The sequence below is a fragment of the Theileria annulata genome, chromosome 1 (assembly GCF_000003225.4).
Source record: "Theileria annulata chromosome 1, complete sequence, *** SEQUENCING IN PROGRESS ***".
Classification (NCBI taxonomy): Eukaryota; Apicomplexa; class Aconoidasida; order Piroplasmida; family Theileriidae; genus Theileria; species Theileria annulata.
Genome location: NC_011129.2, coordinates 914,523 through 941,996, shown reverse-complemented (window position 1 = coordinate 941,996; position 27,474 = coordinate 914,523). Strand labels below are relative to the sequence as shown.

The 27,474-nt window shown below is 31.9% G+C and overlaps 14 protein-coding genes across 14 annotated transcripts, besides 12 other annotated features; 9 read left to right on the top strand and 5 right to left on the bottom strand.

Annotated features, from left to right (window-relative positions):
• Window positions 1–217: 217 nt before the first annotated feature.
• TA07010 (uncharacterized protein) lies at window positions 218–729 on the top strand (the record flags this gene model as incomplete). Its single annotated transcript, XM_948900.1, has 3 exons — window positions 218–408; window positions 478–539; window positions 635–729. The coding sequence occupies 3 exons, from the start codon at window positions 218–220 to the stop codon at window positions 727–729; spliced, it is 348 nt and encodes a 115-aa protein (XP_953993.1).
• A 313-nt stretch (window positions 730–1,042) lies between these two features.
• TA07015 (uncharacterized protein) lies at window positions 1,043–2,785 on the top strand (the record flags this gene model as incomplete). Its single annotated transcript, XM_948899.1, has 2 exons — window positions 1,043–1,894; window positions 1,970–2,785. The coding sequence occupies 2 exons, from the start codon at window positions 1,043–1,045 to the stop codon at window positions 2,783–2,785; spliced, it is 1,668 nt and encodes a 555-aa protein (XP_953992.1).
• Window positions 2,786–2,830: 45 nt separating this feature from the next.
• On the bottom strand, window positions 2,831–3,858 carry TA07020 (phosphomannomutase, putative; the record flags this gene model as incomplete). Its single annotated transcript, XM_948898.1, has 8 exons — window positions 2,831–2,938; window positions 2,971–3,048; window positions 3,118–3,187; window positions 3,249–3,392; window positions 3,423–3,514; window positions 3,544–3,620; window positions 3,651–3,765; window positions 3,796–3,858. The coding sequence occupies 8 exons, from the start codon at window positions 3,856–3,858 to the stop codon at window positions 2,831–2,833; spliced, it is 747 nt and encodes a 248-aa protein (XP_953991.1).
• A 105-nt stretch (window positions 3,859–3,963) lies between these two features.
• TA05655 (uncharacterized protein) lies at window positions 3,964–4,989 on the top strand (the record flags this gene model as incomplete). Its single annotated transcript, XM_948897.1, has 8 exons — window positions 3,964–4,028; window positions 4,072–4,241; window positions 4,273–4,314; window positions 4,343–4,428; window positions 4,461–4,535; window positions 4,570–4,737; window positions 4,768–4,868; window positions 4,899–4,989. 8 exons carry the CDS (start codon window positions 3,964–3,966, stop codon window positions 4,987–4,989), a joined length of 798 nt encoding a protein of 265 aa, XP_953990.1.
• Window positions 4,990–5,247: 258 nt separating this feature from the next.
• Window positions 5,248–6,695, top strand: TA05660 (uncharacterized protein; the record flags this gene model as incomplete). Its single annotated transcript, XM_948896.1, has 2 exons — window positions 5,248–5,341; window positions 5,407–6,695. The coding sequence occupies 2 exons, from the start codon at window positions 5,248–5,250 to the stop codon at window positions 6,693–6,695; spliced, it is 1,383 nt and encodes a 460-aa protein (XP_953989.1).
• Window positions 6,240–6,308: a sequence feature (4 probable transmembrane helices predicted for TA05660 by TMHMM2.0 at aa 310-332, 337-359, 366-388 and 398-420).
• Window positions 6,321–6,389: a sequence feature (4 probable transmembrane helices predicted for TA05660 by TMHMM2.0 at aa 310-332, 337-359, 366-388 and 398-420).
• Window positions 6,408–6,476: a sequence feature (4 probable transmembrane helices predicted for TA05660 by TMHMM2.0 at aa 310-332, 337-359, 366-388 and 398-420).
• Window positions 6,504–6,572: a sequence feature (4 probable transmembrane helices predicted for TA05660 by TMHMM2.0 at aa 310-332, 337-359, 366-388 and 398-420).
• A 70-nt stretch (window positions 6,696–6,765) lies between the features above and the next one.
• Window positions 6,766–8,387, bottom strand: TA05665 (uncharacterized protein; the record flags this gene model as incomplete). The annotated part of the gene is made up of 6 exons (XM_948895.1): window positions 6,766–6,992; window positions 7,022–7,462; window positions 7,537–7,661; window positions 7,840–7,945; window positions 7,983–8,245; window positions 8,278–8,387. The coding sequence occupies 6 exons, from the start codon at window positions 8,385–8,387 to the stop codon at window positions 6,766–6,768; spliced, it is 1,272 nt and encodes a 423-aa protein (XP_953988.1).
• A 269-nt stretch (window positions 8,388–8,656) lies between these two features.
• Window positions 8,657–9,268, bottom strand: TA05670 (ribosomal protein L11, putative; the record flags this gene model as incomplete). The annotated part of the gene is made up of 3 exons (XM_948894.1): window positions 8,657–8,884; window positions 8,919–9,039; window positions 9,084–9,268. The coding sequence occupies 3 exons, from the start codon at window positions 9,266–9,268 to the stop codon at window positions 8,657–8,659; spliced, it is 534 nt and encodes a 177-aa protein (XP_953987.1).
• Window positions 9,269–9,634: 366 nt separating this feature from the next.
• Window positions 9,635–10,786, top strand: TA05675 (actin, putative; the record flags this gene model as incomplete). The annotated part of the gene is made up of 1 exon (XM_948893.1): window positions 9,635–10,786. The coding sequence occupies one exon, from the start codon at window positions 9,635–9,637 to the stop codon at window positions 10,784–10,786; it is 1,152 nt and encodes a 383-aa protein (XP_953986.1).
• Window positions 10,787–10,860: 74 nt separating this feature from the next.
• TA05680 (uncharacterized protein) lies at window positions 10,861–12,291 on the bottom strand (the record flags this gene model as incomplete). The annotated part of the gene is made up of 1 exon (XM_948892.1): window positions 10,861–12,291. One exon carries the CDS (start codon window positions 12,289–12,291, stop codon window positions 10,861–10,863), a length of 1,431 nt encoding a protein of 476 aa, XP_953985.1.
• A 205-nt stretch (window positions 12,292–12,496) lies between these two features.
• On the top strand, window positions 12,497–13,827 carry TA05685 (uncharacterized protein; the record flags this gene model as incomplete). The annotated part of the gene is made up of 3 exons (XM_948891.1): window positions 12,497–12,914; window positions 12,946–13,541; window positions 13,612–13,827. 3 exons carry the CDS (start codon window positions 12,497–12,499, stop codon window positions 13,825–13,827), a joined length of 1,230 nt encoding a protein of 409 aa, XP_953984.1.
• A 167-nt stretch (window positions 13,828–13,994) lies between these two features.
• Window positions 13,995–16,185, top strand: TA05690 (uncharacterized protein; the record flags this gene model as incomplete). Its single annotated transcript, XM_948890.1, has 11 exons — window positions 13,995–14,148; window positions 14,183–14,281; window positions 14,322–14,463; window positions 14,538–14,640; window positions 14,671–14,882; window positions 14,933–15,029; window positions 15,063–15,128; window positions 15,191–15,709; window positions 15,787–15,915; window positions 15,945–16,029; window positions 16,058–16,185. The coding sequence occupies 11 exons, from the start codon at window positions 13,995–13,997 to the stop codon at window positions 16,183–16,185; spliced, it is 1,734 nt and encodes a 577-aa protein (XP_953983.1).
• Window positions 14,070–14,138: a sequence feature (4 probable transmembrane helices predicted for TA05690 by TMHMM2.0 at aa 26-48, 61-83, 98-116 and 168-190).
• Window positions 14,209–14,277: a sequence feature (4 probable transmembrane helices predicted for TA05690 by TMHMM2.0 at aa 26-48, 61-83, 98-116 and 168-190).
• Window positions 14,360–14,416: a sequence feature (4 probable transmembrane helices predicted for TA05690 by TMHMM2.0 at aa 26-48, 61-83, 98-116 and 168-190).
• Window positions 14,674–14,742: a sequence feature (4 probable transmembrane helices predicted for TA05690 by TMHMM2.0 at aa 26-48, 61-83, 98-116 and 168-190).
• Window positions 16,186–17,191: 1,006 nt separating the features above from the next.
• TA05695 (vacuolar sorting protein 35) lies at window positions 17,192–19,991 on the bottom strand (the record flags this gene model as incomplete). The annotated part of the gene is made up of 7 exons (XM_948889.1): window positions 17,192–17,259; window positions 17,290–17,836; window positions 17,885–18,172; window positions 18,232–18,816; window positions 18,846–18,934; window positions 18,965–19,760; window positions 19,872–19,991. The coding sequence occupies 7 exons, from the start codon at window positions 19,989–19,991 to the stop codon at window positions 17,192–17,194; spliced, it is 2,493 nt and encodes an 830-aa protein (XP_953982.1).
• A 242-nt stretch (window positions 19,992–20,233) lies between these two features.
• On the top strand, window positions 20,234–22,189 carry TA05700 (uncharacterized protein; the record flags this gene model as incomplete). Its single annotated transcript, XM_948888.1, has 3 exons — window positions 20,234–21,324; window positions 21,413–21,470; window positions 21,539–22,189. The coding sequence occupies 3 exons, from the start codon at window positions 20,234–20,236 to the stop codon at window positions 22,187–22,189; spliced, it is 1,800 nt and encodes a 599-aa protein (XP_953981.1).
• Window positions 21,423–21,470: a sequence feature (3 probable transmembrane helices predicted for TA05700 by TMHMM2.0 at aa 368-390, 545-567 and 572-591).
• Window positions 21,539–21,559: a sequence feature (3 probable transmembrane helices predicted for TA05700 by TMHMM2.0 at aa 368-390, 545-567 and 572-591).
• Window positions 22,022–22,090: a sequence feature (3 probable transmembrane helices predicted for TA05700 by TMHMM2.0 at aa 368-390, 545-567 and 572-591).
• Window positions 22,103–22,162: a sequence feature (3 probable transmembrane helices predicted for TA05700 by TMHMM2.0 at aa 368-390, 545-567 and 572-591).
• A 541-nt stretch (window positions 22,190–22,730) lies between the features above and the next one.
• On the top strand, window positions 22,731–26,337 carry TA05710 (pre-mRNA splicing factor (U5 snRNP-associated), putative; the record flags this gene model as incomplete). Its single annotated transcript, XM_948887.1, has 14 exons — window positions 22,731–22,810; window positions 22,847–22,900; window positions 22,931–23,224; window positions 23,255–23,313; window positions 23,344–23,720; window positions 23,749–24,015; window positions 24,099–24,428; window positions 24,462–24,596; window positions 24,628–24,843; window positions 24,875–25,105; window positions 25,182–25,362; window positions 25,397–25,824; window positions 25,889–26,045; window positions 26,078–26,337. The coding sequence occupies 14 exons, from the start codon at window positions 22,731–22,733 to the stop codon at window positions 26,335–26,337; spliced, it is 3,069 nt and encodes a 1,022-aa protein (XP_953980.1).
• Between the last annotated feature and the right edge of the window lie 1,137 nt (window positions 26,338–27,474).

Here is a 27,474-nt window from a genome sequence, read left to right as displayed (position 1 = left end):
CTATTTTTGTTGATTTTTATTTTATTATTGTTTCTCATATATCTAATATATTATATATTTCTATTTTGATTCAACACATTTCCATTACACTCACAACTCAACAATTCATTTAATTAACAATTCATTTACCAATTATAATAATAAATATATACCTTTTATCCAATTGTAATGTAAATCCTCTGTATTCTAAAATTTGATTAATTAGTAACTGGATAAAATGGGAAAAAAGTCTGAATATAAAAAGTCTGAGCTGATTCAAATGTTGAACTCCTCATCAACACTTAGAGAAAAAAATAGAGCTGTAAAATTGCTGAAAAAATTTGACCCGAATCCTAAAAAACACTTGGACTCATCATTTCAACCAAATCAAGCAACTGTAACCAAATACTCATCACTTCAGTCTTTCATGTAATTCTTTACTCTAGTTTCAATATTTAATTAGTTTTCTAACAATTCAATTCTATAATTTTATTATAGGTGCTGGAGATGTGATAAGATAAAGCAGACAATGACGAAGGTTAAATGGGAAACAAAAGAAGGTAACTACAATAATTATAAACAATAATTACACAAACAAATAGTTTTAAAATCAAATGAATAATTTTAAATTATATAATTAATGTGTAAATTGTAGGATTGAAGATAATTTGTACAACGTGTTACACAAATTTGGCCACTTATTTGGAAGTTGCCAGAGTTCGCAATTTAAACATTAATTTCAAGTCATAAAAATCGAAAATTTACAATTTTCATAAGATCAACTTTTTTAATTTTTTGTCATTTATTTATCTTCCAACTAATACACTGGGGTTGGAATTAATTATATTAGTATATTCTTAGAATATTTTGTTTATAATTGTTAAACTATGTGGAGTTTTTGAAACTAATATATATCTAAAATTCCTTTATATATATTAGTTTTAAAAATGTTAAACTAGTAAATTTGTGATTGTTGTTTAATTGTTTATTTTAAGACTATTTTTAATTTTTAGTTAAAATTTTGTAAATTATACCCTGTCGTAGTATATAATCTCTAATACCAATGGCTACGTTTCACGAGAATTATGTCAATAACCCACTTGTAAAGGCTCTTATGACTGGTACTCTTCTAGAGCTTAAAGAGGTGCTAAGTAGTAAATATGAACAATATAAGAATCAAGAAAAGGTTGAATCTTCAGATTCCTCATTAAATAATCAAGATTCTAACCAATCCGATTCAAAAGATGTAAATGTTGATGTAAAAGATCCAAAAGATGTAAATGTTGATGTAAAAGATCCAAAAGATGATTCAAAAGATCCAAATGTTGTAATAAAAGTGGTAGAGAATACAATAGAAGAGTTAGTGGATGCCAATACAAGAATAACGCCTCTGTGCCAACTAAGCCATAAGACAAATGACGAGAGTTTGGAAATTGCAAAGCTTTTGGTGGAGGATTATCTGCTTTGTAACCCGAACCATGTGGATTTAATCGGTCAAACATGTTTATTTTACTCAGCCAGAGACGGAAGAGGTGAACTTTGTTCATATTTCTGCAAAAAAGGCTGTGATCCAAACCATAAAGATAGACTAGGTCAGACCTGCATCTTCTATGCGGCCAGAGATGGCCACTCAGAGGTCATCAAAGTGCTAGTGGAACACGGAGCAGATGTCAACGTGACTGACACTAATAGCCAAACGTGTTTGTTTTACGCTGCAAGGGACGGTAGAGTAGATGCTGTTAAGGTTTTGCTTGAAAAAAATATTAACCACGGCTGGAAGGACTTGCAGAGGAGAACAGCACTTTCATTCGCCAAATCGAAAGGACATAATGAAATTGTTAACCTTTTAAAGAAATCAACGCCTGAGAAACAAACTTCTACACCTCAAAAACGTACATTGGACTCTGAACCATCGGTATACAATTAATTTGAACTATATATATAGATATAATTATATAAGTTTAGATATTTAGTATAATAATATATTTAGGGTACATTTGAAGGTGACCCTTTTAGTGGAGTACCTATGGTAAGTGGAGACGTCTTTAGTAACAAGCCTAAGCGGTACAGGTTACAGTTCAGGCCATTTGCAGAAGATGATAAACTATGGCTTGATGCGCCTTTGATAAAGGTTCAGGAGTTTGAGTTAAGGTTTCCAGACCTAGCGAAGTGGGATAGAGAGGCTGCTTTCCCGCCTAGTAACACTCTTAGAAATCCGTTACTAAAGCAATGGTATTCGTTGGCAAATAATTTACTAAGCACACTTTTGAAACAGGAAGGAGGTTACGTGTTTGAGAAGCCTGTTGACCCAAAGAAGCAAAACTGCCCAGACTACTATGACATTATTAAGAAGCCAATGTCCTTTAGCTGCGTTCGGGGGAAATTGAGGAAAAACACCTACACTGACCCTCAGCAGTTTGTAGACGACGTTTTACTCATCTTTGACAACTGCTCAAAGTATAACAAGCCTGAGACTTGGGTGGCAACAATTGGCAACAACCTTCGGGATTTCTTCCAAAATCAGCTTTTGGCGCTGGGATTTAACGAGTTTTGTAAGAAGGAGCAGCTTGTAAAGCAACTACTAGAACAGTCTTCCCAATACTTGAGCACTCAAACTAACACTGTTAACACCACCACTACCGATAATAGTGTTAACGCTACTAACGGCGTTGAAAACACGAATGGAGTTGATGGGAAATTGAACGAGCATTTATCAAATGTTAACTCATCTGAGCCTTTAAAGACAAGTGAACCACAAAACACTGTAGATGTTAAGTCTGAGACTGTAAATGAAATTGAATTTTAATACACTATACATTATGTATATATATACTAGTATATATTATGGGAATCATTTGTTGAGGAATAGCTCATTAAGTTGTTTAATTGTATCTTGGTAGTTGAGAACTTTGTGTCCAATAACTCGAGGATGGATGAAAATCTCGTGATCATTACCGCCCTAAATACAAAAATAATTCAATTATCCAATACTGGGTCTGTCATATCCCCGAAGAAGTGGATGGTTTTGTAATCCTCTAAAAACTTAAGACAAAATGTCTTACTCCAACCCTAAGAATATATTAGGGTCAGAAATAAATATATTATTAATTAATTGTATATAAATTAGAATTATAAAACCTCTGGGAAAACGTCCACTGAGATTTTGCCACCGACTGAAAAGTGTAATTTAGGTTCACAATCACGGAATCTAAACATAATTATATCAAAAAGGGTTTAAAAGAATAATAGTTTGTTATTAATAATTGAACCTTTCATTTAAATCTTGGCACATTTTAAGTCGGACTTTTTCAACACAGTCGTAATTGTAGAACTCATGACGCTCAGGCTCTGAGCAGTTTCGGCCAATGGGAGAAATGTTAATAATTGAGTTCCTAAGCTCAATAAAACAGCCCCTAAACCAGTAATTAAGTCACCATAATTACCTTTTTTTGGGTATATCCAAATTTGCAATGTATACCAGAACGTAGTTAACCAAATCCTTATAGAGAGAGTCAGGTAAAAATTTTATAATTGACTATAAAACATTAAAAACAACTAAAAAACCTCAGAATGGACCAATTGGCAATTTTTATACACTTGAGTGCCGTTTTCACAGAAAATAAAGTTGAAGCTCTTAGAAACTAAATTAACTATTAATTTGTGAAACTAACACTCGGGATTCAGCTGAGATTCAACCTTTTTAAAGTCCGAACCAGAGACTAAGCCGATGTGATAACCTTTATCTTTACAAAATAGTAATATACGCTTCATTTCATCAGTTACAGGCTAAACATGGATTAGTAAAATTCAAATTACTTTAAATGAAAGAGCTAAAGTTTCGTCCAAATCGAACAACAAAATGGTGGATCCATCCTCCATTACAACAAAAAAATTTATTTTATATTTTAATTCCAGAATATCCAACAATCATTTCACTTGTGGTGACCTGACACACTTGAATTAAAACTACTAAATTATTCTGAAATGCTGAGAGTTAATCACTCAGTAGTAAATCTTATAAAGTTGTTATATGATAATTTTAATGGAAGGTTAGATTTACCCTTTAATTTAACTCTAATTTTGTTAATTCAGGCCACTCAATTTATATACACAATTTGGGCTCTATTTCGAGCTAATTTATTCTGAAGAAAATTTAGTTGAATTTCTAAATTTAGTTTATTATGAAATTTCACAGTTAAACGGACTTGAATTTCAAAATTTGAGCTCTTTGGAGGATCTTAAAAAATTTTCATTCTCCAAAGGTAATTAATTTTTAGAATAATTTAATTTTAGGATTATTACCTGAAATGGACTTAGAAAATGAAGTTTTTTTGGGTATTTTAAAATTTAATATTTTCCTTAGAAGAGTCTCTTGTTCTTCTCTGTTCTGAGAGGCTAAGGCTAAAAAATAAATTTGTTAAAAGTTTAAATATATCACAAAAACAACAAGTAATTTCTAATATAACTCATTTGTTCATTAGAATTTTATTGACGATTCTTTATTATCTAAATTGAAGGATTTGAAGATTTCTAATACCAACTACACCTGCGAACCGGTAATAATTATCACGTTATAATAGTATAATTTAGGAACAAAGTGGTAAAAGACAATTAAACAAAGGATTAGATGAATCACAAGTTGATGAATTGAATAGAATATCTGAAGAATTGTCTAAAGATTATAATTCAAGATGGAATTCATATTTGGATCGCTTTTACAACTTACTTGACGTGTTTTTTAAAGTTAAAGGCTTTAAAGTAATTTTATTAGTAAGTAATATTGGTTAGGATTCAAGAGATTTTCAAGTATTAATGGAAACTTTGAAGGAATGGAGAAAAACAACTAAATTTAGAGAATTAAACTTATATGATGCCTGCACATATCGGAGGTAAATAATAATAAACACAATTCATCTTAGGGATGACAAAAATGTAGTCAAAATATCATACAAAACAGATAACTCAAACAGAGTCACTGAGTTATATAGTAAAATTAAGTCAAAACTTTAAGTGATAATTTAAATAAATTTACATTTCACTCCACTACTTATAATTTAAATAGTTTTAATTTTTATTCTTTTGGAATATTTAATGTATATTAATTTTGTAAAGAAATAATAAATTTGTTTTTTTTTAATTTTTTATTTATTTTTGTACCCCCAGCTGGTAATTGTTGAATAACATATATAATTTTATAATATAATTTTATTAGATTTGAGAAATGCAATTTAATTATTTTTTATCATTAATTAATGGATTTTATTTGAAATGACAGGTAATATAAGGTCTCGCCGTGCTTATCATAACACCTTCGGTGACGAAGTCCAAGATACCCAAAACAAAGAACAATTTTCAACTCAAGGTATTATATAACTATTATTTAAACAATTAAGTTATTATTTAACCAATTATAAAATTTATTTTTAGGGCGTGAAGTGTTTTCTAATCCGACTCAATCACATAACACCCCTTTTCAAAATCAATCCTCATTCCATAATTATCCAACCCACAATACCTTTGCTTCGACCCCAAAGAATGTTATGTCAAGTGATGGTAAAACTGCTTTTACAACTGATGCTGATAAAGCTAATTTGAATCCCAGACCTTTCAACAGTGTTCCTAACATTGTATCATCTCCTTTTTCACAAAATCAACAAACAAATATTACAAGCTCTCCATTCAGAAATACTTCTATTCCCGTTCCTTCACATCCCTTTAACACAAATCCAGCTAATATCTTTAACCCTAACTCAGTACAGAATTTTAACCCTAACCAAAACTTCAACCCTAATATTAACCCTAGTGTAACTCAGAATATAAGTGGTAATATGAATGTACCAAACCAATCGCAAGTATTAGAAGACAGATCAATGATGTATTTAGAAGGACAATTAAACCAAACTACTAACATTTCATCACCATTTAGTCAAACTTCGAACAGTTCACCATTTAATCAAGCATCTAACGTTCAAACAGCATTTAGTCAAACTACTAATGTGAACACTAATCCATTAAGGCCGAATTTTACAAATCCCACCAGTTTGGTTGCTAATAAAATTGCTGGTAATAGGTTTTCACCTTTACAATCACAACTTGGAGCACAGTTAACAAAGTTTGGGGAGATGTATACCCAGAGATTACAACAGTCTGAGGAAGAGGATGTGGTTGACCCACCGCTGTTAGATGAGCTTGGAATTAACCTTGTAGAGATTTACGAACACTTGGTAGGAGTAGTTTTACCTAAAAAGGGAAATAGTTTATTCCTAAATTATAATGATTTGTCTGGACCACTACTGATCTTTGTCACCTTTGCAATGGGCCTAATGTTTTCTGGAAAAATTTGCTTCAGCATCATCTACGTGCTTTCAGTTTTCTGTAACCTCGGCATTTACCTACTCTTCAACTTCCTTAACGAACGGTACATAAGTCTCTCAAAGACAGTCACGATCATGGGCTATTCACTCTTACCACTCTGCTTAACACCAGTGATCTGGCTTTTTTCCAGGTTCCTAAAGCTGGTTTCAGTAATTCTAGTTTACCTCTGCGTTGTTTGGAGCACAGTTTCAGCAACATATCTTTTCCAAGCTGTAAGTTATGGCACCACTAATAATGTTTTAGGAGTTGGATTTAGGTGGAAGGTTCTACTTTGTCATGTATCCCATTTTACTCTACTACACCACCTTTGCAAACGTCGTTATCTTCTAATATATTTTTAATTATATACATGTATATAGTATTAGTAAGGCGTAAGGAGTGATAAAAAATTATAGAGTAGTATTGGAGACTTTAATGGCGGATAAAATGAAGCCACAACAAGGCCGGTATTTCCCAATTAAAGGATGAGTACACATCGGTTTGACCTAAAGTAATAAAATTGAATCCTTTGAATACTTGATATTCCCTAATAAAAGTTTCATCCAGCTTTACATTAATGTACTGAGTTGAACTGGTCAAAACTGAGTAACAGTGGGATAAAGGTTGAAAATGTTGGCCGAAAACAATTAATCTTCCATCTACAAATTGAATTATTGTGTAAAAATACCATTTCTTAAGAACTTGTTGGCAATTTCCATCAAGGAAATGGTGTAAGTATCAACAAGTGAGTTATCTTTATTACACTTGTTAAATGACACATTTCCAATCACAAGGTTTACATTTTCAAGTTCAGATTCTGTTATCTTGGTTAATGGGTAAATTCCTGGAATTGTTTCCTTTTTCCTTTTTTTACTCTTTACTTCTAGCTCCTCTTCAGTGCTGTTTGACGATTCCAACTCCAACTCAGATGAATTATGTTCTTCTATATTATCCACAGTATTCGTGTTGTCATGACTGTTGGAATTAAGTTGTACTTTGGAACCGTCGGAATATGCCATAACTTGATCGAAATCGACGGAAATAATGTTATCAAAATGGTTAACGCCAAGTTCATGCACAATTTTATCAGAAACGCCTCTAGTAACTAAGCGATATATCTTACCAGTACCTAGCACAGTCATGTAAAATCAAGCTAATATTATACAAATAGATATGAGTAAAAGCTATATTAATGAGTAATACCTTGAAGTCTTTGAGCAAGAGCTCCAGTGATGAGACCAAGTGAGTGGTCGAAAACAATCACTTTATCATCGAATTGTGGATTGGCCAGGTGTAACATCATTGCCAAAGATTCAAATCTCAAGTACCTAAGAATTGTTAAATTTACTTGATATTACCCAATTTTGTGAGGAAACCCATTAAAGTAACTCTCACAAATGGACATTAAATTACAGTGGCCAACTTCAAATAATTTCAAATGTCTACACATTGAGTTGAGGATCAAAGTAAAATGAGAATTTAATATTTAGTTAGAGGCTGAATTACCTGAACTCTTTCCGTTTTATATATTTCTCTTTAGAAAACTGGTTTCTGGCTTGAAAGGTTTCAGAATTTTGGACGATTTTACTTATTAGCTCCGAAGGATTTATATCTACAAATTATTAGTATATTGAGCTATCAATTTATACCTTTTTTCATCTTATTTATATCATCTGCACTGAGTTTCTGAGATGAGTTTAGGTCTAAAAAGGTGCGATTGTCACTTGAAATTGGAGATTCTAAAGACTCAGAATCGTCAGAATCCTGTTCCACCAAACTCCAGTAACTCTTGAAGCTTTCATCATTTCTATTAACTTTAATCCACTCGTTATCAATTTTGGTGAAAATTTGGCCATAATTTAGTCCAATTAATGTCCCGATATTAAACTTATCCTTACATATTTTTACAAGCCTAATTAACATTACGGTTAACTAAATAGATACTTGTTTCTCTCAACCTTTACCACGAAGCATCTTTTAATGTGATCTATTAGCATAACGTGATCATTCTCACAAATTGGTTTGGAAGGATCATAATTAAAACTATTAATCATTTTATAGGTACCAAAATATAATATTACAATTTAACTACATTTATCATTATAATATAATTATTATTACTAAATTGTTACAAAATATTTTTTTGATAATGGGATATAGAAACAACTTTAGTAATATATGGGACAATAATATAATAATTTGGTAGTATAAATTTACACATTTAATAAATTTATATGAAAACAATATAAACAAATAAAATAGTGATGGAATCTTGTGAATGGGTAAACATTTAATAAATTAAAAGGAATTTACAAGCGTATGGTTATGATTTCATACGTTTGGCAGAGCGGCGTTGCATTTTAATATCCTTTTTCATTTGATCTAGTTTAGAAACTGGAACATAATCTCGTTTCTTAAATTCAGGTAAAAGTTCCCTAGTAACCTTAATACCCATGGCGTTTGCAGTCCCGATAATTCGCTTACAAATTACATAAAGAGGAGTTCCAATTAGCTGAGGATCCATACATTTACATTTCGCAATGTGATAAACCTGAAATTAAGTTGACTTATAAATATTATATTACCTCTTTAAGGGTTACATTTCCAACAATTTCATGCTTAGGCTTAGAACTTCCCATGGGAACTCTTGCGATTCTTCTCAGAAACCACTGAGAGCTCGGCGTCCTCAGTGAAAATTTATACGAACTAATGCATAAATTAATCGCTAAAATAGGTGAAAATTGACTTACTTGTCGTGATGTGTTGTTATGAGAACCTGAACTGGCACATTTGGCCTAATTGTCTTGGTTCTCTCATTGAATTTTTTACAAAAGTCAGCCATATTTATGCCTAATGGACCCAAAGTTTGACCTATAGATGGCGAAGGCTTTGCCACAGCTGCAGGTACAATTAACCTGAATCTTCCAATTTGCATTTCACTTTATACTTTATTATATTAGAAACAAATCATTTAAAATATTTTTTAAACTCAAATTTATAATTTTATTATTTCAGTTTTAACGTTGTGTAAACATAGTCCAAAAATATTATAAACTCATTTTTAAAATTTTGTATATTTTTTAACATTATGTTAATTTATTTTTAATATTATGTAAGTTTTGTTTAAACATTTAAAAAGAATTTTAAAATATAATTTTATGTTTAAGAATATAATGTAATACTTAATGTGTTATATTATAACCCTATTTAAACATACGAATAGAATTAATTTGAAAAAATTAGCTGGATTTAAAATTACATTGACATGTATAATATTGAACTTGAATTCATTAGTTCCTAGATGGCGGACGACCAATGTGTAGTGATAGATAACGGTTCGTTTTCACTTAAAATAGGCTTATCTGGGAGTTATAGCCCATCATTCATAGTCCGCTCAGTTGTAGGAAACCCAAGACCAAAATTTAAGCAAAACTTTACGGAAGAGTTTTACTACTCCGAAGATGTGTATTCTAGCCTTGAGTTTATGTCTCTGGATCACTTGATTGATCATGGACACATATCAGACTTTGATAAGATGGAAGGACTCTGGCAATACTGTTTCTCTAAACTTGAAGTTCATTCAGACTGTAGACCAGTACTGTTAACAGAGGCACCATTTACGAGTCCTAAACATAGAATAAAGTCGTCTGAAATCTTCTTTGAACGTTTTAACATTGACGATTTGAACATCTCAGTGGCAGGCTTACTTTCAATGTACGGCCTGGGAAAGTTAACTGGCACAGTGGTGGAAATCGGTGACGGTGTAACTCAGGTTTTACCAGTAATTGAAGGGTATTCAGAACGTTCATCCATTAAGAGGGTGGATTTCGGAGGGATCGAACTTACAATGTACTTACAAAAAATGTTATGTACCAGAGGATACTGTTTAACTTCAAGGCCAGACTTTGAACTTGTGCGTGAACTTAAGGAAAAGTTTTCTTTTTGCTCATTGGACCCTTTTACTGATGAGAATAGAAGTGATTTGGTTGAAGTATATGAATTACCTGATGGAAACGTATTAAGGGACGGGGAAACTAATGAAATAGATTTATCATTGGAGAGATTTTACGTTTGTGAACCTCTTTTCAACCCCTCGATAGTTAATAGTGATGCTCCAAGCATTGTTAATACTGTTTGGAACGCTATTACTTCCAGTCCAATTCAAGACCGTACTACACTGACTAATAGCATATTTGTTTGCGGCGGTACAAGTTTATTTCCAAACTTTGAGAAGAGGCTTCAGATGGAGTTACAGGACATTGCTCCTCCAGGCGGTAGGAGTAAAGTAAGAGTCACTGCTCCTCAGGACAGACATACACTAGCTTGGCGAGGCGGTTCGATCCTCTCCGAACCAAAGCTCAAGGACATTAGTGCTAACATGTGGGTTTCAAGGGAAGAATGGGACGAATCTGGTCCTGAAATTATAATGCGCAAGTTTGGTCTTGATAATTAATCTCACTAATATGATATTATATATACACCCTTATATACTAAGTTATGTATATGTATAGTTGTATAAGTATAAAATTATTTATGTGATGAGATTGAAGATGCTTTGGAGGACTTGTATTTACGAATAGAATAAGCATCTCTAAGTTGAACATCGACGTTTTTAGTGTGTTTGGCAATTAGTCTCTGGACAATTAGAGGTGTTCTTGGGGTAAAAGGTGTTCCTGGGGTCATTGGTGTTTTGGGTGTTTTTAGCTTCTTATATAATTTATTTGCTATTTCTTCCCGATCCAAAGGCTTTGGCATGTTAAACTCCTTCCCATCCTTTAAACTTTTATCACTTTTAATTATATTTTTGACAGTATCTGAAGATGTTAGATCATCAGGTCCACTTTTATTGTCTGAACCAACTATAGGGGTTGGTGGTATAGATTCGATGCTTGAAATTGTTCCCCAAGTAAAAATAGGTTCAGATTCCCCTGCGATAATTTTAGGTGTAAATACATATGAATTGCCGTATTTACTGTTTTTTAACAGTTCCTTATTCTTAGAAACCCCTTCTGCTGCTATCAACTCTGATAACTTCTCATCAGCCATTCGTTGTTTATTCTCCTCAATTTTCTTCACATGCATTTCCTTCATCCTTTCCAACTCCTTTTCATCAATGTTTAAGTTGGTGTTTTGACTCATTATTTCACATGGTTTTTGATCTGGGATGCTCTGTTCCGGAGTGAAATATAGTGAATTTCTTGCCTCAAATCTGTTATGGTGTGTGTAATGTGCTCTTATTCCCAAATTAGTCTTCTTCTGAATATCAGAAATTGCTAAATTATGCTTATATTCAGAATCTTCTATCCACTTCGTCTTGTTTATCTTAGACTCGATATCCTTTTCCATCAGCCTGTCAAAACTTCGGTTATCTTCTGATGAAAAAATCCTGTTAAACTCATCCAATTTAAGTCCATCTTTACCCAAATTCACCATTATATTCTCATCCGCCAAAGTTTTAAGGTACACATTATTGTTTAGTTGGCCTGATTTTATCATCTCCAGCTCTCTGGTTAGTTTCTTTGCTAATCTTTTATTTCCTGCATTTTCAGCATCAGAAATTGCTTTCAAATATCTATATTTGAGTAAATCAGGAAAGTAGTCTCGTTCTATTATATTTTCCATACATGCTACGTAGTCATCCTCTGTTAGTTCCTTCACCTTTTTACGCTTTTCAAGTCTACTTAGTGTTGATCTATATGGTACAAGGGGCATTTTAACCTCTGTTGAGACTCCATTAACTATTCCAAGTGATTTTCTCAACCTAACAATGCTTTGTTTATCACATTTTCTGACTCCTTCTAAATCGTATAAAGATATAGATTGAGTTATATTTTTGGACTTATGAGATGATGAATTAGATGTAGAATGGTCCTTAGTATGGGCATTTAATTCAGATAAACTCCTTCTACTTTTTTTGATAGGACGAGAGAGCTCAGGATCATCTTTACCAGGCTCCATTTATCTATATTCTAGTCCATATTCTAGAAATATATTGGTTAAAAATAAAAGTATTGAAAAATAAAGTGAAATGTAAATTTTAACTAAAATATTCAGTAATGTTATAGGGTTTCATAACTACTCTGTATTTTGAAATTATTAATTATATAAATTTAAAAAATGTATAATATTAATTTTTATTTTTTATTGTTAAAATAATATTATGATGGAAGTTTCCGGAGTTGGTTCTGGAATTCTATTTGAAAATTACTATTCAAATTTATTCAAGAGTAGGTGGGAAAACCTATACAAATCACTAAAGAATCCTGTAAAAAATATCGCACTAATTCCTCCATTTTACTCTGATATTCCTCTCCAGAACGAGTTTAATCATTCCAACCTCAATTCAACAGACTATAATAATTTGGATTCTATGAATGATAATTTAACTGATTGTGCTGAAGATCTTACTGAAATACCAGATGACGCTTATGTTTATAAACCAACAATATTACCTTGGTGTTATGAAGTTACATTAAAGGCCCTAGTTGACCCAAAGGAGCATGATAAATTAGTATTTAATAAGAATATTTTCGACGCGAACGGATACGTTTCAAGGTTAATTGACCACATTTATTACCTAGGTAAGGAATAATATTTATTAATTTCTTTCAGATGGTGCATCAGCGTTTGCAGCTTTTTGTCTAGAGGCAAAGCCTGGAGATAAAGTGTTAGATATGTGTTCTTCACCTGGTGGGAAAATGATAATCTTAGCCTCTAACTTGTTTCATAATACTATTAATGGGATTTCTGGATTAACTAATGGAATTAAAGGCTCAAACATGACAACGACGGAATTAATAGATGAAATAAAGAATCGAATGAATGAGAGTAAAATGAACTCAAATAGTTCTGAAACCTTATTAGTATGTAACGAGCCAGTAAAATCAAGGTATAAAAGGTTAATAGAAACGTCAAAACGACTAATTCCTGATAAGTTTATCTCAGGAAAGCATATTCAATTTGTAAATTATGACGCTACAGACCCTAACAAATTTCAAAGATTTGGTAAATTTGATAAGATTTTAATTGACGCGCCTTGTTCTTCAGAACGCCATTTAATAAATAAAAACTTATCTTGGAGTTTTAAGAATATTAAAGAAAACTCTAAAAGACAATTAAAATTGCTTCAAACTGCAATTTCACTACTAAAATCAGGTGGTACAATTTTATATTGTACTTGCGCTTTAGATCCCATCGAAAATGAATTGGTATCATTCTTAGACTATTAACTATTAATATTATTGTTAAAGCTATATTAAATATTAAAATAATCTTCAGGTAATAAATACAATATTAAAAAATTATGATGACATAAAGCATGTTCAAATTAATTATAATGATTTGATTAACAATATTAATATTAATAATTTGAAAATTATGGAAAGTACGGATTATAACAAGTTTAAGCCAGAGAAAAGAACTCACGGATGTTCAATAATGCCAGATAAATCAGAATTTGGACCTTTATACATTGCAAAATTACAAAAACTATAATATAATATTTTTTTATTTATATACTTTATAGTAAGCCCTATAGTAAAATGTGTATATCAGAAACATGTTTTTACAAATTATTTCAATTTATTATTTTAAATAAGTATTTTATAACAATTTAATAAACAAATCATGTAATTTATGATAATTTTTAATGTGCTTTTAAAATGGCAAAGACGCTTTCATGGGACGACGTCAAGTGGAGATCTTCCATACGAGTTTTCTCCTCAATTTTAAAATATCACATCTCGTTAACATTATCTCTATCAATTTTTAATCTTGTTTTGTTTAACATCTTCAGATTCCTCATTTCATCAAATAGTATTAATAATAAAATAGAATAATAAATTTTCAGAATCTCCTATAATTAATTTATGGAACTCATTCTTCAATTTATTCCCGTCGTTCTTCTTTCTACTTCTATCTCTCTGTTTCAGACACATCTCATTCAAAGGTTACATTAACTAGATGAATATAATTGTAAAAATGTTTAGGCTCTTTTGTTCGTTCAATGTATTTGGATTTTTGTTCATTCATTTCAAATTTCTTAATGGTTTTCGCAATCATTTTAACCGCAAACACCTTGATTAAAATCAAAATCACAGAACCAAGACTTTTCTTTGTACTTTTAGGATGGTAATATACAACATATATAATCTATTAGTTAATTTAATTAATATATACTCTTTAGTAATTAATATAATCTTTAGTTTTCTCAATTATTTGAAAGTTCGGAAACAAAACACAGATGTGTGTAAAGTTTTGGATAAACAGAATATAACCACCGTGCATCTGGGTTCCTTTTTTTTCCAAGTATTTTTACATATCCTTAAGGTGTTTTAGGGCTTTTTCAACTCGCTACTATCATATTTTATCACGCTACTATTTTTTTCATTTTTGAATATTTTGTATTTTTTATCCTCATTTTTAAGCTCGTCGTTCCCCAACGTCGAGGCCTACAAGTACAGGAACTTCCTCACACACTTCTGCTACGATGTTAACGCACTCTTATCTAAACTTCCATACACCACCAACTACTACCACTTCTCATTCAAGTATTGTTAATATTCATTTACTCCAATGGTTGTGATTAATTGAGATTTAGCTTCATTGAGGGTTTGGAGTTGTTTTTGGCGCAGGTGTGGATTTTATCACTATCAGACTACTATTTGGATAAAATGAACCTCGAATCGACACATATGGTATTGATATAAGGTCTAATATAGTTGATGTAGGATTATTATATCATGAATTACATTGATGAAATGCCCATACACAATGTGTCCAACATTAACGATGAAGTAACTTTCTATTTAATTATTGATTAAATACCTTAGTATACAGTTGATAATGTTTGGTGTAGATGTTATATGCTAGAGCTGCATATAATTACACTAAAGGAGTTTCATATACACTCAATAACATGAATATGAAGTATGTGTCGAATCCAATATCGTTCAAGTACCAGAATGATTGGACACTTAACGGTCACAGACAGAGTTATCATCCTTTTGAAAGAGTTCCTAACTCAAGCTTCTTTCAAAAGTCAACGCCAAACAACACGTACACACTAGAGGCTAAGAAAGATAGGTACCAACTTGACCCAGTTGTGTATAAAATGTTAATGGACAAGACAAAGAACTTTTGGTCAAATTACGTGCAATCATGCCTAGAAACAATGGATGAAAGTAGCCAAAACCTGCACCACCTAATAGATTACCCGTTTTCCAGAGAACATAAGATTAATATTCTGGAAAACAACATGCACCAGTTTAATCTGCACCAACATCAAATGGGTTTTTACACCTCTTTCCAATCATTTCTATTATATCTGGCTTCATATTTCAAGTTCTTTCATCCCTCAAAATCCCTTTCAAACAACGTAATGACATGATACATAGTTATATATATATATTTCGGTATCAACACCATTAGTGTATAATTCTAATGATGGATTAGTTGGTGAATATGTTGTTGCTGTGTATAGTATATTTAAGAGGAATAACGTCGTGGTTATGTATCGCAAACATGATTGGCCATAGTCAAGACAGTGTCAAGATTGTGGCGAAGGATGTTATAGTCCAATCAGTAAGTTTGTTTCTTAATATTGAGTGTAGTTGAGGATCCACAGGGCACTTTCTAACTTAAACCTAACAACGATACCTTCGAACATCAAGAGTTACATCGAAACACTCAATAACGGTTAGTTTAAGTGTAATATATTGTGTAGATATTAATACTACGTTGAAGAGACTTGCAGTTTACACCGAAACTCTTATCTACTCAAAGTTCGATACCAACTTTGATACCTATAGACTCATGGAACATCTCTACAACAATCGCAAATTATCAACATAATCATATTTATACATGGGAATAGGAGAAATGATCCAAATGATGGATTATTGGAATTCTGTTAAAGCCAATAGTGGCACTATTAATATATGTTAATGTATCTACTTCTATAAGTTAACTCCGTTAGAGAAAATGTGTAACTAAATAATTAAAAAAAAGTTTGGGCAGATAATAAAATTTAAATAAATAAATTTAAAAATGAAGAAAATTGTTTTTTAAAAAAGAAATTGAGCTGAAATATCAGATGTAATGGCAAATCTAAAAACTGTACCACCATAGTGTGGATTCCTGAAAATTAATACAAATCAATAAACTTTTTAATGATTTTCTGTTTGTGTCAAGTTAATTGTGTCATATTAGTAAAATTATGACATTTTAGTTAATAAATTAAATAAATCAATACAAATGTAATGTGATAAATCTCATTAAGTGTAACTTTAATGCATCGTAACGCTTCGAAATGGTCCAGACACCTCCAATCAAAGTTGGAATTTATGGCCATGTAGAACACGTACTTTTGAAGTTCAAGTCGAGCATTCAAATCAAAAACATCCATGAAAGCCTGATTTCATTTTACCTAAAACTACTCGTTTATGATCCAAACTCATTTTATATTCTGTAATTCAATTATATTTTATTTTGAATAATTATATTTTACTTTGAATAATTATTTTTTTAGGTTAACGAGCTCTTTCGCTCTGATGTTTATGTTAATTTTCGCTTATTATCGTTTAATGGAGCTTTCGAAAGTGAGTTTTGGCTTAATATTTGAGTTCAGAGTTACCAAAGTATAATGCGCCGTAAAATCGAATTTCAGGAAATTTCAAAGGATCGAATTAAAAGTTACATGTTAAACGTTCTCGAAGATTACTTTATTTAATCTCGTGGCCAAATATATTTATTACATAATATTCAATAGAAACTATCAACTAAGAATTATTTATCAAATATATAAGAAATTTTTACGAAATATAGCAAAATTTAAAGGTAATAAAGAGATTAGTATAAATTATTTGGTTAAAAGATTAGTATATTCTTGGAGAGCTTTAACCTTTTCTTCATATTTTTTCATCTCATCTAAAGTAATATTAACAACAGTTTAAAAACCTTTGGGTAGTAATTGTGAAAGTTTGTCAAGTTTGTTTTGTACTAGTTTTGTTGTGTTTTTAAGCTTGAAATATTTCGAGGTCTCCAGCGGGAACATTAGTGACTCTACCAGCTTAGAAGGTGTGTAAAAGTCTAGAGTTTCCACCAAGGTTACGCACTTTTCAAGGCACCAGACGAGCCTCTGTTCATTGTAGTACTGTGGAGAGTTGAACAAATGTGATGCGCAACAAAGCACTTCACACCTTTGCGTGAGTCTGATCAGGTTCAGTGCATACTTTGCCAGGAGCATTGCCACGTTAAGGTAATCCTCGCTGTCGAGTATTGTTATTCTGCTTGACACTGCAGAGCACATGTACTTTATGCAGTAAACTTGATTTTCTCCTCCCGATATCTCGTCCTCGTAACAGTTACATGCCTTCATTAGAAAGTCCAAACACATCATCTTCATATCGGTCATGAACTTTGTATTCTCGCCGAAAACTCCAATTGATGATCTGGCAAATTCATCAACACTAATACTCACAAGCATTAGTAGTTTCAATGTTTTCTAAAGAATAATTATTGTGATATAATATTGGTATGGGATATAAATTACCTTGGGTGATATGGGTTGTAATAATTCCATTAGATGATGTATATATTTGAGTATTTCCATTGAGAAATCGTGGTTAAATGATATTTTCATGTTCTTAAACTGTACGTTTGGAGTCTGAAATTGTGTGCTTTGAGTTTGACTGAATTCTCGATTTGATGATGAAAAGAGTAAACTTAAACTACAGTTTACCAAACAAGGTAACGTATGTTTCATGCGGAGACTTCCACTCTTTAATATCCTTTCAGTCAAATCTTTATATATCGAAAATTGATCACACACATCCGAACACTATAATATTAGTGAATGATAGTGAAAGTAGAGTTAATAATCCTAGCTAATAATAATACCTTGATGGCTTGGATTAATTTACAAATTTGGTATTGCTCAAGTTTAATTTTTTCTAGAAGATGGTCAGAAATATACTCACCCTTTTCTTCATCAAATGGAAGAAACAAAGGAGAGACTAGATTGAAAAAGATCTCAAAACTTGACAACTCATCCATTAAAATATTTGTCGTAACCAATTCGTCTATCAGGTTATATGACATTTCCTTCCTCATTTCCCAGCTCAAAAATGATATCAGCTTCTCATTATAACTAAGCTCCAAGGCCTTCAGTGACAATGCTTTTATTGGCACTGTGAGCAACTTTACTATACTGTTTGCCGCTGGGCCTTCAATCACGACGTCTCCCAAAATGTTCGAAAGGACTTCTACAACCTTATTTAGCACGAACTCTACATGCTCAACTGTGCCTGGATAAAGTGTGGTTATAAATTCTAGAAAAGCTGCTTGTAGGTCTAAATAACCCTTTATTCCAACTTGAGGCCCTTCTGGTTCCTGATTACCTTGTACGCTCAAGTTGTACACCACGTTAATTGTTGACAAATGCTTTTGGAACGTTGAAAAAATATCAACTCCTTCAGGTAGTGACTGAAACAGCGTTAAAAATATATAGTTACCTCAGGGTTTGATGTCAGAAACACTGACAGACGATTCATCATGGTCATCAATATCGAGATACCTCCATCTACATGATAATATGTACAAACTTAAAAATAGTTTATATACTAAATAAGACAATTTATATTATTAATAGTTATGTCATTCGTAAAATTACCTGACTTTACTGAGGATACACAAGCTGATAAAATGTCATCAATAGTTTGTATATGGAATTCATCACTAAAGGCCTGAATTAAGCAATCCAATAAATATTTCTGGGCGACATTATCATCGATAGATTTGATTTCCGAGAGAATTCTGGGAAGTGCAGTTGATGAGTAGAAGTTAATATCAACGCCTTCAAGTTGAGTTATTCTAACTAGATTCGCTCCTACTAAAAGTCCTAATTCTAACCTTTCCTTATCAAGCTTTTTCTTATCATTTCCTGCCGTGTTTAACCTAATCCAAAGTCTTATCGACTCGCAGAAGTTATTCATTAAAAAGTCGAATGAGTCTATAAATCCATTTTCATTATCGGGATCTGAGTCTGGCAGCTTATCCTTACAGATTTGAACTAGGTAATACCTTAGGAATAACCCACGCATTGGGTGTTGGATTCCTTTACAAAGTTCAGTAATATCATCCAAAATTTCCTTAGCGGTAACTTTCTTACTTTTAATGTAATGTGCTCCTACCATAACTAGTAAATAAAGTCTCGGCAATATAAATGTTGCCTGCTGAACAGAGACATATAATTCCGGTATAATATTCGTTTTCTTGGCGTGATCTCCGATAAAATCTGCGAGGTATTCGAGCTCATTGAAAACCTTCATATACAGTTCGTAGTAATGTATTGGTGAAAGTGACGAAGTTCTCAGCTCAGAAATTATATTCGAGCCATGTTTCAAGGAATTACTTACATCTTCCATCTCCTAAATGATTTTTTATCAATTTTATAAATTGTTTAAAATGTGTATCAAAGGAAGAATATTTAGAATTGTTTAATTTATGAAATATTTAATAATATAGCTAATAAAACTAACAATGGCCTTTTTCATATAATAAGATTGTTCTTTCACGAAGAAAATAGCTTCCTCGAGCATTTTACCCTGATCCATTGGTCGATAATTATCAACCAGACCAACAACGGAGTCCGATAACATCATAAATTAAAATAAGAAAAAATAAACCACATTCTATTAAAAATTTGAAAAATATAATTTTGTGTATAAAATATGAAGTTAAAATTAAAAATGTGAAATTTCTTCTAATTTCATTCTAACCCATAACATTAAAATTGTCGTGTAAAAATATTACACATTAAATAAATTTTTATTATCATGTGTAATATATAAATTTAATATTAATTTTTTACTTTTGTAATGTTTTTTATCATTGTTTAGACATGCAAAAGGATGTTCATAATAAGCAGTCAAAGTTATTGAAATTTTCAAAACTTAACTGCCTCTGGAATCCAGAGGAATCAAAAAATCCCAAATTGTACGATAGCTATTCCTATTTGGACCTACATTTAAACCAATTCCTGTCAAATATTACCGAAGATTACTCGTTTCTCCCAAATACAATTTACAAGCCCTCAATCCACGTTTTTATCGATAATAGACTTGTATATAAGACCAAAATATTAGATTTTAACAATGATTTATTTGATGAAACAATAAGATTAAAGATATATTCACAAAATACTACAGTAACACTAAAATTATTTGAATATGAACAGTTTAACACTACAAATAGCGAGGAACTTAATTTAAAACCATCACTTTATTCTGAAATGACAGATTTACACCTTGTTTCTTGGGTAGATTTGGATATTAACCTCTTGATTCCTGAAAGAGACTACAAAATAATTTGCGCATTTAAGTCAAATCCTGCTTTTAATAGTTATAACCCAGGCGGTATTTTATATTATCCAACCGAGTCTAACAGGCCTTCGATTTTATTTAAGAGAGTCTGCGCTTCTTGTAAAGTTTGTTCACTTTTATCTCATCTTTCAGTTGGAGATGACGATCAATACAGTAGTATATTTAAGTACTTTGATTACAAGTTCAAGGACCCAAATTCTGACAGCTCTGACTTAAAAGAGGAGGTAAAAGACAAGGAAAAGTCAGTTGATGAGGAGGATTTGGATGTGGTTGAGGTTATAGATATGTCATCGCTCACTAAAAGGTCCAGGAAAGAGTCGTGCAAATGCCTACAACTGAGATATATTCCGCTAAGTTTTAAGAAGAAAAACTTTGAAATCTGCCTCAAGTGCCATGATTACGAAGTGTGCTGTGATCACACACTTAACAACTATTACCTCTCAGTTAACTTTAAACTGATCCCGTCAAGTGATAAAATTGACTTCTCAACAGAGCTTTTTTCATGCCTGCTCAGTTCAAAACAAACGGAACTCAAATGCGAAGATTTAGCATCAATTTTCGAGATTCTATACCAAAGATATTATTCATTCCAATTACTCTTCAATCATATGTAAGTTACTACAGTACCGTTAAAAAATTATTTAATATTATCATTTAATTTTATTACTGAATTTATAATATGAATTTAGAAATTGTAGTAAAGAGAAGGCGTTGTTATTTTTAAAAGTTTCACTTTTGTCATTAGTTTTGGGCTCAGTGTTTAACAGATTTCTGACATTCTTTTTATTCTTGATGGTATGTAACATAATTAATAAATTTTTTAGTCTGCCTTTTTCTTCGTGGTGAGAATAACCTCAACAACACAGTTCAAAAAGGACCACGGAGATATTCTATACACCAGCAAGAATCTGTATGCTTTGGATCAAGGAGTTAGTAACTGGATAATGAAGTATATAGAAGATGATGTTAAGGAGAAGCCATTAATTGTTAACGGAAGGGTGTATACAGTTGATAAAAAGTCAATAGAAAGAAACAATCTTAATATTCCAGAACGTCATATAGCAGATAAAACTAAAGTTTATACAAAAGCACACTCATCATATAAAAGAACAGAATATATAGCACTTAAGACAATATGTTATGCGATTTCAGAAAGTATACCCAAAGTAGTTAAGGCTTTCCTTTTGAAAATAGCTGAGGCTTCTGAACACATGGTTGTATTTATAAATGGATTACTGGCTTTAACAAGGGATTGTGGACTCCAATTATCATTCACATGTTTCTTTCTAGCAGTTACATCATTTAAATTCTACAAACTCTACAGTTTTGTTGTCAAACTTCTGTTAGTGCTTTTGTTACTAGGGTCTTTTGCGCAAGATGTCGACCACGTGAGATATGCCTTTACTTTCGTAAGGAATCTCTTTGTATATCTAGTACTGAGAGTTTATAGAAAAGAATGGTTTCTAAACGCATAAACAAATTTTTATTTAAATAATTGTAATATATGGAAATGTATAATATATGGTTAAAATATTATTTCTTCTTCTCAGTTAAGTGCTCAATAAAGAGGAAGTTTAATTTAGTGGGATCGGAATCATCCTTAACGAATTGTCTGTTGCGTTTATAAACACGGTATTCCAACTTTACGTATTCAAGTAACATGTACATATAGCCAGAAATGAATGCGATACACAGGCCAGTCTGAAAAATAAATAAAAGTAAAAACTTACAGGAGAAAAAATCTTCTTCCTAATGGAACTAAAATTGGTCAATTTCATTTAATGATTAAACATATTAATATATAATGAGTTAGAATGTTGTGAGGAGTAATATTAGGAATGTTATTTTAATTAATTATTTTTCATAAATTAATTTGGAATATTTAATAAAAATTTAAATAATATATAAATGAGTTCCATATCTAATATTTTATGTTAATTTTAGATTAATCAGTTTGTTTTTGAACACATAACAGTTTCAATATGTTATTTCATTTTCTAATAAAGTTTTAAAAATATGACTACGTTACCAACAGGAAAGAAGTTCCCTCTGTCAGCTAGCGCTGATTCTTATTATATGCCAGGAGTTGCCAAAGGGTATTTTCACAATCTTTTTAAATAATAATTGCGTAGATTATTGGCTTATACTAGATCAGAACTGGGATATAACAACGCTACACCCTCAGAGTAAGATTAGAATCTTTTAATATGTTTCAGTCCATTTGGAAAGCCACCGCCAGGATATGTTCCAGGGAAGGGAAGAGGAGCAACGAGTTTCGCAGGAGGTGTATCAAGAGATGATACACATGATGACAGTGATTTGAATGATCTGGGAGGACCATACCAAGTCCATTGTGAGAATGAACAGCTTTTCAAGGACGCAGAATACGATGATGATGATAGGGAGGCAGATTTAGTTTACGAAGCAATTGACGCCAAAATGGATGAAAGACGTAAATCAAGAAGAGAACAGAGTTTAAAATCTGAAATCACAAAACTTCGTAGTGAAAAGTATGTTTTAACCAATTAAAACAGTTTTAGGCCAACAATTCATGAACAATTGGCTCAATACAAGCGTAATCTATCAACTTTAACAAAAGGTATTTTCCTGTAAATTTACAATTTTTTAGAGGATTGGGAATCAATTCCCTATATCGGAGACTATTCACTTAAAAGAAAACAACAGAAGAAACAGCAAACTTATGTGCCAGCTCCAGACAGCTTAATTTACTCCTCGAGAGCAAGTATGCAGCATACTTCATCTATTGGAACTGAGACTCCATTGGGCTTTTCAACGCCGTTGGGCATAATGGGAGCTAAAACTCCTCTTGGAATACAAACTCCAGGCGGATTTACAACTCCATCAGGGAGAACTTCATCACTGAATCTTCTGGGAGAAGCCAGAGGAGAAGTCTTATCCTCAACACTTGATAAGGTTACAGATAACTTATCTGGCCAAACAGTGGTTGACCCAAAAGGGTATTTAACTGACCTAAATTCCATGAAAGTAAGTGGTTATTTTTTATAATTTTTAGACTGAGTTTGAAGAAGCGGATGTCCAAAAGGCCAGAACACTGCTGAAATCGCTCATTAATACTAATCAGAAACATGCCCAAGGCTGGATCGCAGCAGCAAGGATGGAGGAACTGGCAGGTAAAATTGAAGCTGCAAGGGAATTAATCGCCCAGGGATGTGAAAATTGCCCTGATAAAGAAGACGTTTGGTTAGAAGCGGCACGTTTAGAAAAACCTGAATACGCCAAATCAATACTGGCAAAAGCTATTAAAATCATTCCAACCTCAGTAATTATTTACCAAACTATTTTCTAGGCTACATAATATAGTTTTAATTATAATATTTAATCCAGTTTTCAATAGTTGTATAGGTCAAATTATGGCTTGAAGCCGCAGATAAAGAGACTTCAAATGATAATAGGAAGAGAGTATTGAGAAAGGCACTAGAGTTTATTCCAAACTCAATAAGGCTATGGAAAGAAGCAATTTCACTAGAGAATGAAACAAATGCATATATTCTGTTGAAAAGAGCAGTAGAATGTGTGCCTGAGTCACTTGATATGTGGCTTGCACTAGCTAGACTGTGCCCATACGAGGAGGCACAAAAGGTGTTAAACGAAGCTAGAAAGAAACTCCCAACTAACGTAGATATCTGGATAACAGCAGCTAAATTGGAAGAATCGAACAAGAATTATGAAATGGTAGAGGATATATAAATTTATATGATTTATTAGGTTGACAGAATTATAGTAAGAGCAATTGATAATTTATCAAAAAAAGGAGTTGTTCATATTAGAAGTAATTGGTTAAAACAAGCTGAAACTGCAGAAGCAAATTCATTTATTAAAACAGCGCAATCGATAATAAAGGTATGGATTCCAAATTTAAAATTTTGTTTAGAACACTATGACGATTGGAGTGGATGATAATAACAGGAAGTCAACTTGGTTGGAGGATGGTGAAACATTTGTGGAACACGGGTCATATGAATGTGCAAGAACACTTTATAAGACTGCTCTTGAACACATGAAAACAAGAACTTCACTTTGGTTGGCACTCGTGGAATTGGAATCGAAACATGGAACACCTGATCAAGTAGAAGAGCATCTTAAATCGGTATTTTTAGTGATGACTAATTATGTTATAGGCTGTGACGTATTGTCCAAACTCAGAAATACTATGGCTAATGTATGCAAAGCATAAATGGGTGGGAGGCGATGTAGAATCTTCTAGAGCTATTTTATCAAAGGCGTTAACGATGAATGAGAATAATGAAGCCATTTCATTAGCAGCCGTGAAATTAGATAGAGAAACGCATGAATACGACAGGGCTAGGAAATTACTAGAAAAAGCTAGAACACGCTGTAATACACCAAAGGTATTCATTATTAAACCCATAGACTATTACTAATAGTTATATTTATTTTTGTATATAAAATAAAATTGATCTATAGGTTTGGATGAAGAGTGTACAGTTGGAAAGACAGCTTAAGAATTATGAAAAGGCACTTGAATTGGTTGAAAAAGCGCTTGAAATACATCCATACTTCGATAAGTTATGGATGATTTCAGGACAATTAAAGCTAGAAAAACAACCGAAAGACATTGAAGGAGCAACACTAACATATAAACAAGGTATAGCCTTATTATCAAGTTATTAATGTTTTAGGAGTTGAAACATGTCCCTGGAGTGTTAATTTATGGCTTTTGTCAATTGAGCTGCAAATTGAATTAAAGGAGTTTACAAAGGCGAGAGCGTTGGTGGAAACTGCAAAGAACAAAATCAGAACAATTGTAGGCTCAAGTATTAAGAAAAACACAGACATCACAAAGGTTCAAACGAAAGTGCTCACAAATGCAGAACTTGCAAGAATGGCAAGACTTTCTATGGAGTCAGACGACCCTGGGTCTGTAAAGGAAATGATTGAAAAAATCACTTCACAATGTGATTTGATATGGTTAAAGGGAGTTGAAATTGAACTCGAGACTGGAGTTCGTGAAAACGCCCACTTTGCTATGTCGAAAGCACTTCAAGAACTTCCAGATTCCGGTCTTCTCTGGGCACATTCAATATTTCTCGAAGAACCCAATGCACAGGTATTGTTTACATATCCAAATTCATCTTTAACAATCTATTTATCATAACTAATGGATGATGTAGAAAACTAAAGCTGCAGAGGCGTTGAAGAGGAACCAGAATTCTCCACATATAGTTTTGGCGGCTGCCAAGATATTCTGGAATTGTAAGATGATAGACAAGGCCAGGAGGTGGTTCCAGACCTGCATCACTTTGGATGACTCAAATGGTGTTTCTTGGGGTATTTTAAATCAGAATTTAATAATTGTTTAGGAACATTTATAGCATTTGAACTGGACTGTGGAACCGAGGAGTCAATGAAGCAGGCGATAAATAAGTTTATAGAGGCAGAGCCTAACAGAGGATACGAGTGGTGTAGAGTTACCAAAAAGGTTGAAAATTGGAACCTTTCACTACCACAAAAGCTATACAAGTTTATCGAGCAGCATTACCCAGAAGTTCTCACAGATAAAGTGCCTGAAGATGTCTTAAATGTACTTAATCCACCACAAGTAAAGAAGGAATCAGATTAAATTTTAATGTAACCATATTAAAACTTTTAATTTTGTGTTAATTCTTAGTATTATCTTTCTTTTTTATTTTCTTGCTAGTCTTTTTAGTTACCTATTAAGGATAAAATGTGAGAAAAATTACCTTCTCAGGGTTGCTTTTAACCTGAATTTTTGAAGCCAGTTTATTATACATATCATCCCACCAATTGTGCCATTCATCAGATTTTGAGGATCCGAGCTGAAGTTAATTGTAAATAGTGGAAACAAACCCCTGAAGTACCCTCAGTCTTCTTTACAGAAACTGGGCTCTTAATCCCATCCTCAGATTTACCAAGGCCCTGACCTCTAGAGTAATTATAAAGGGTTAAACTAACTCTTTCCAGCCATATTTGGATAAAATTGAGGCTCCAAAGTTTGATTCATACTTTTTACCACCGGCTAAGAAATAAATAAAAATAAAAACATACGATTAAAGTTTTTAAGAAGAAGTTCCCTCTGTTTTTTCGACATTTATATAAAAATGTTTAAAAATATGAATGCGATAGGTGTAATAATTAAAAAGAGAGGAACTTAAAAATAAATAGAATAATGTTAAAGAATAATCATGGAATCTACAATAACTATAATTTAAAAATGAATAAATAAAATTTTCAATTTAAGTATATGGTAGATATGGTGTATTATAATATGCAATAATGAATTAAGTATAAATAGTATCTATATTTCCATTAGAAGAAATTAAAAAGTGAAATTAAATAATGAATGAACAAAAATATAAAATACAAACATTAAAATTAACAAAATAAAGATGAACAGAATATAGTTATATTACCGGAGATGTGTAAAGTATATTTATTATAATCATAAATTAATGACAATAACAAACAATTTCAATAGAGAGAAATCTAATGAATTAATATCTAGAATATTCTTTTATACCTAATATATACTTTACCCACACATTTTTATAATATCATGGAATCTTCATTCATTTGAGTCTTCCTTAGTTAGATATTTATCAAGTGAAATTATTTTTTATTATAAACTAAATCATCTAATTAAATCGCTAGAATTTACTAATTTGTTCAAATTTCACACCATGCTTTAGTAGTTTCTGATCTTAGTATTAATTTACCGTCCTTCTATTTAAAAAAACAT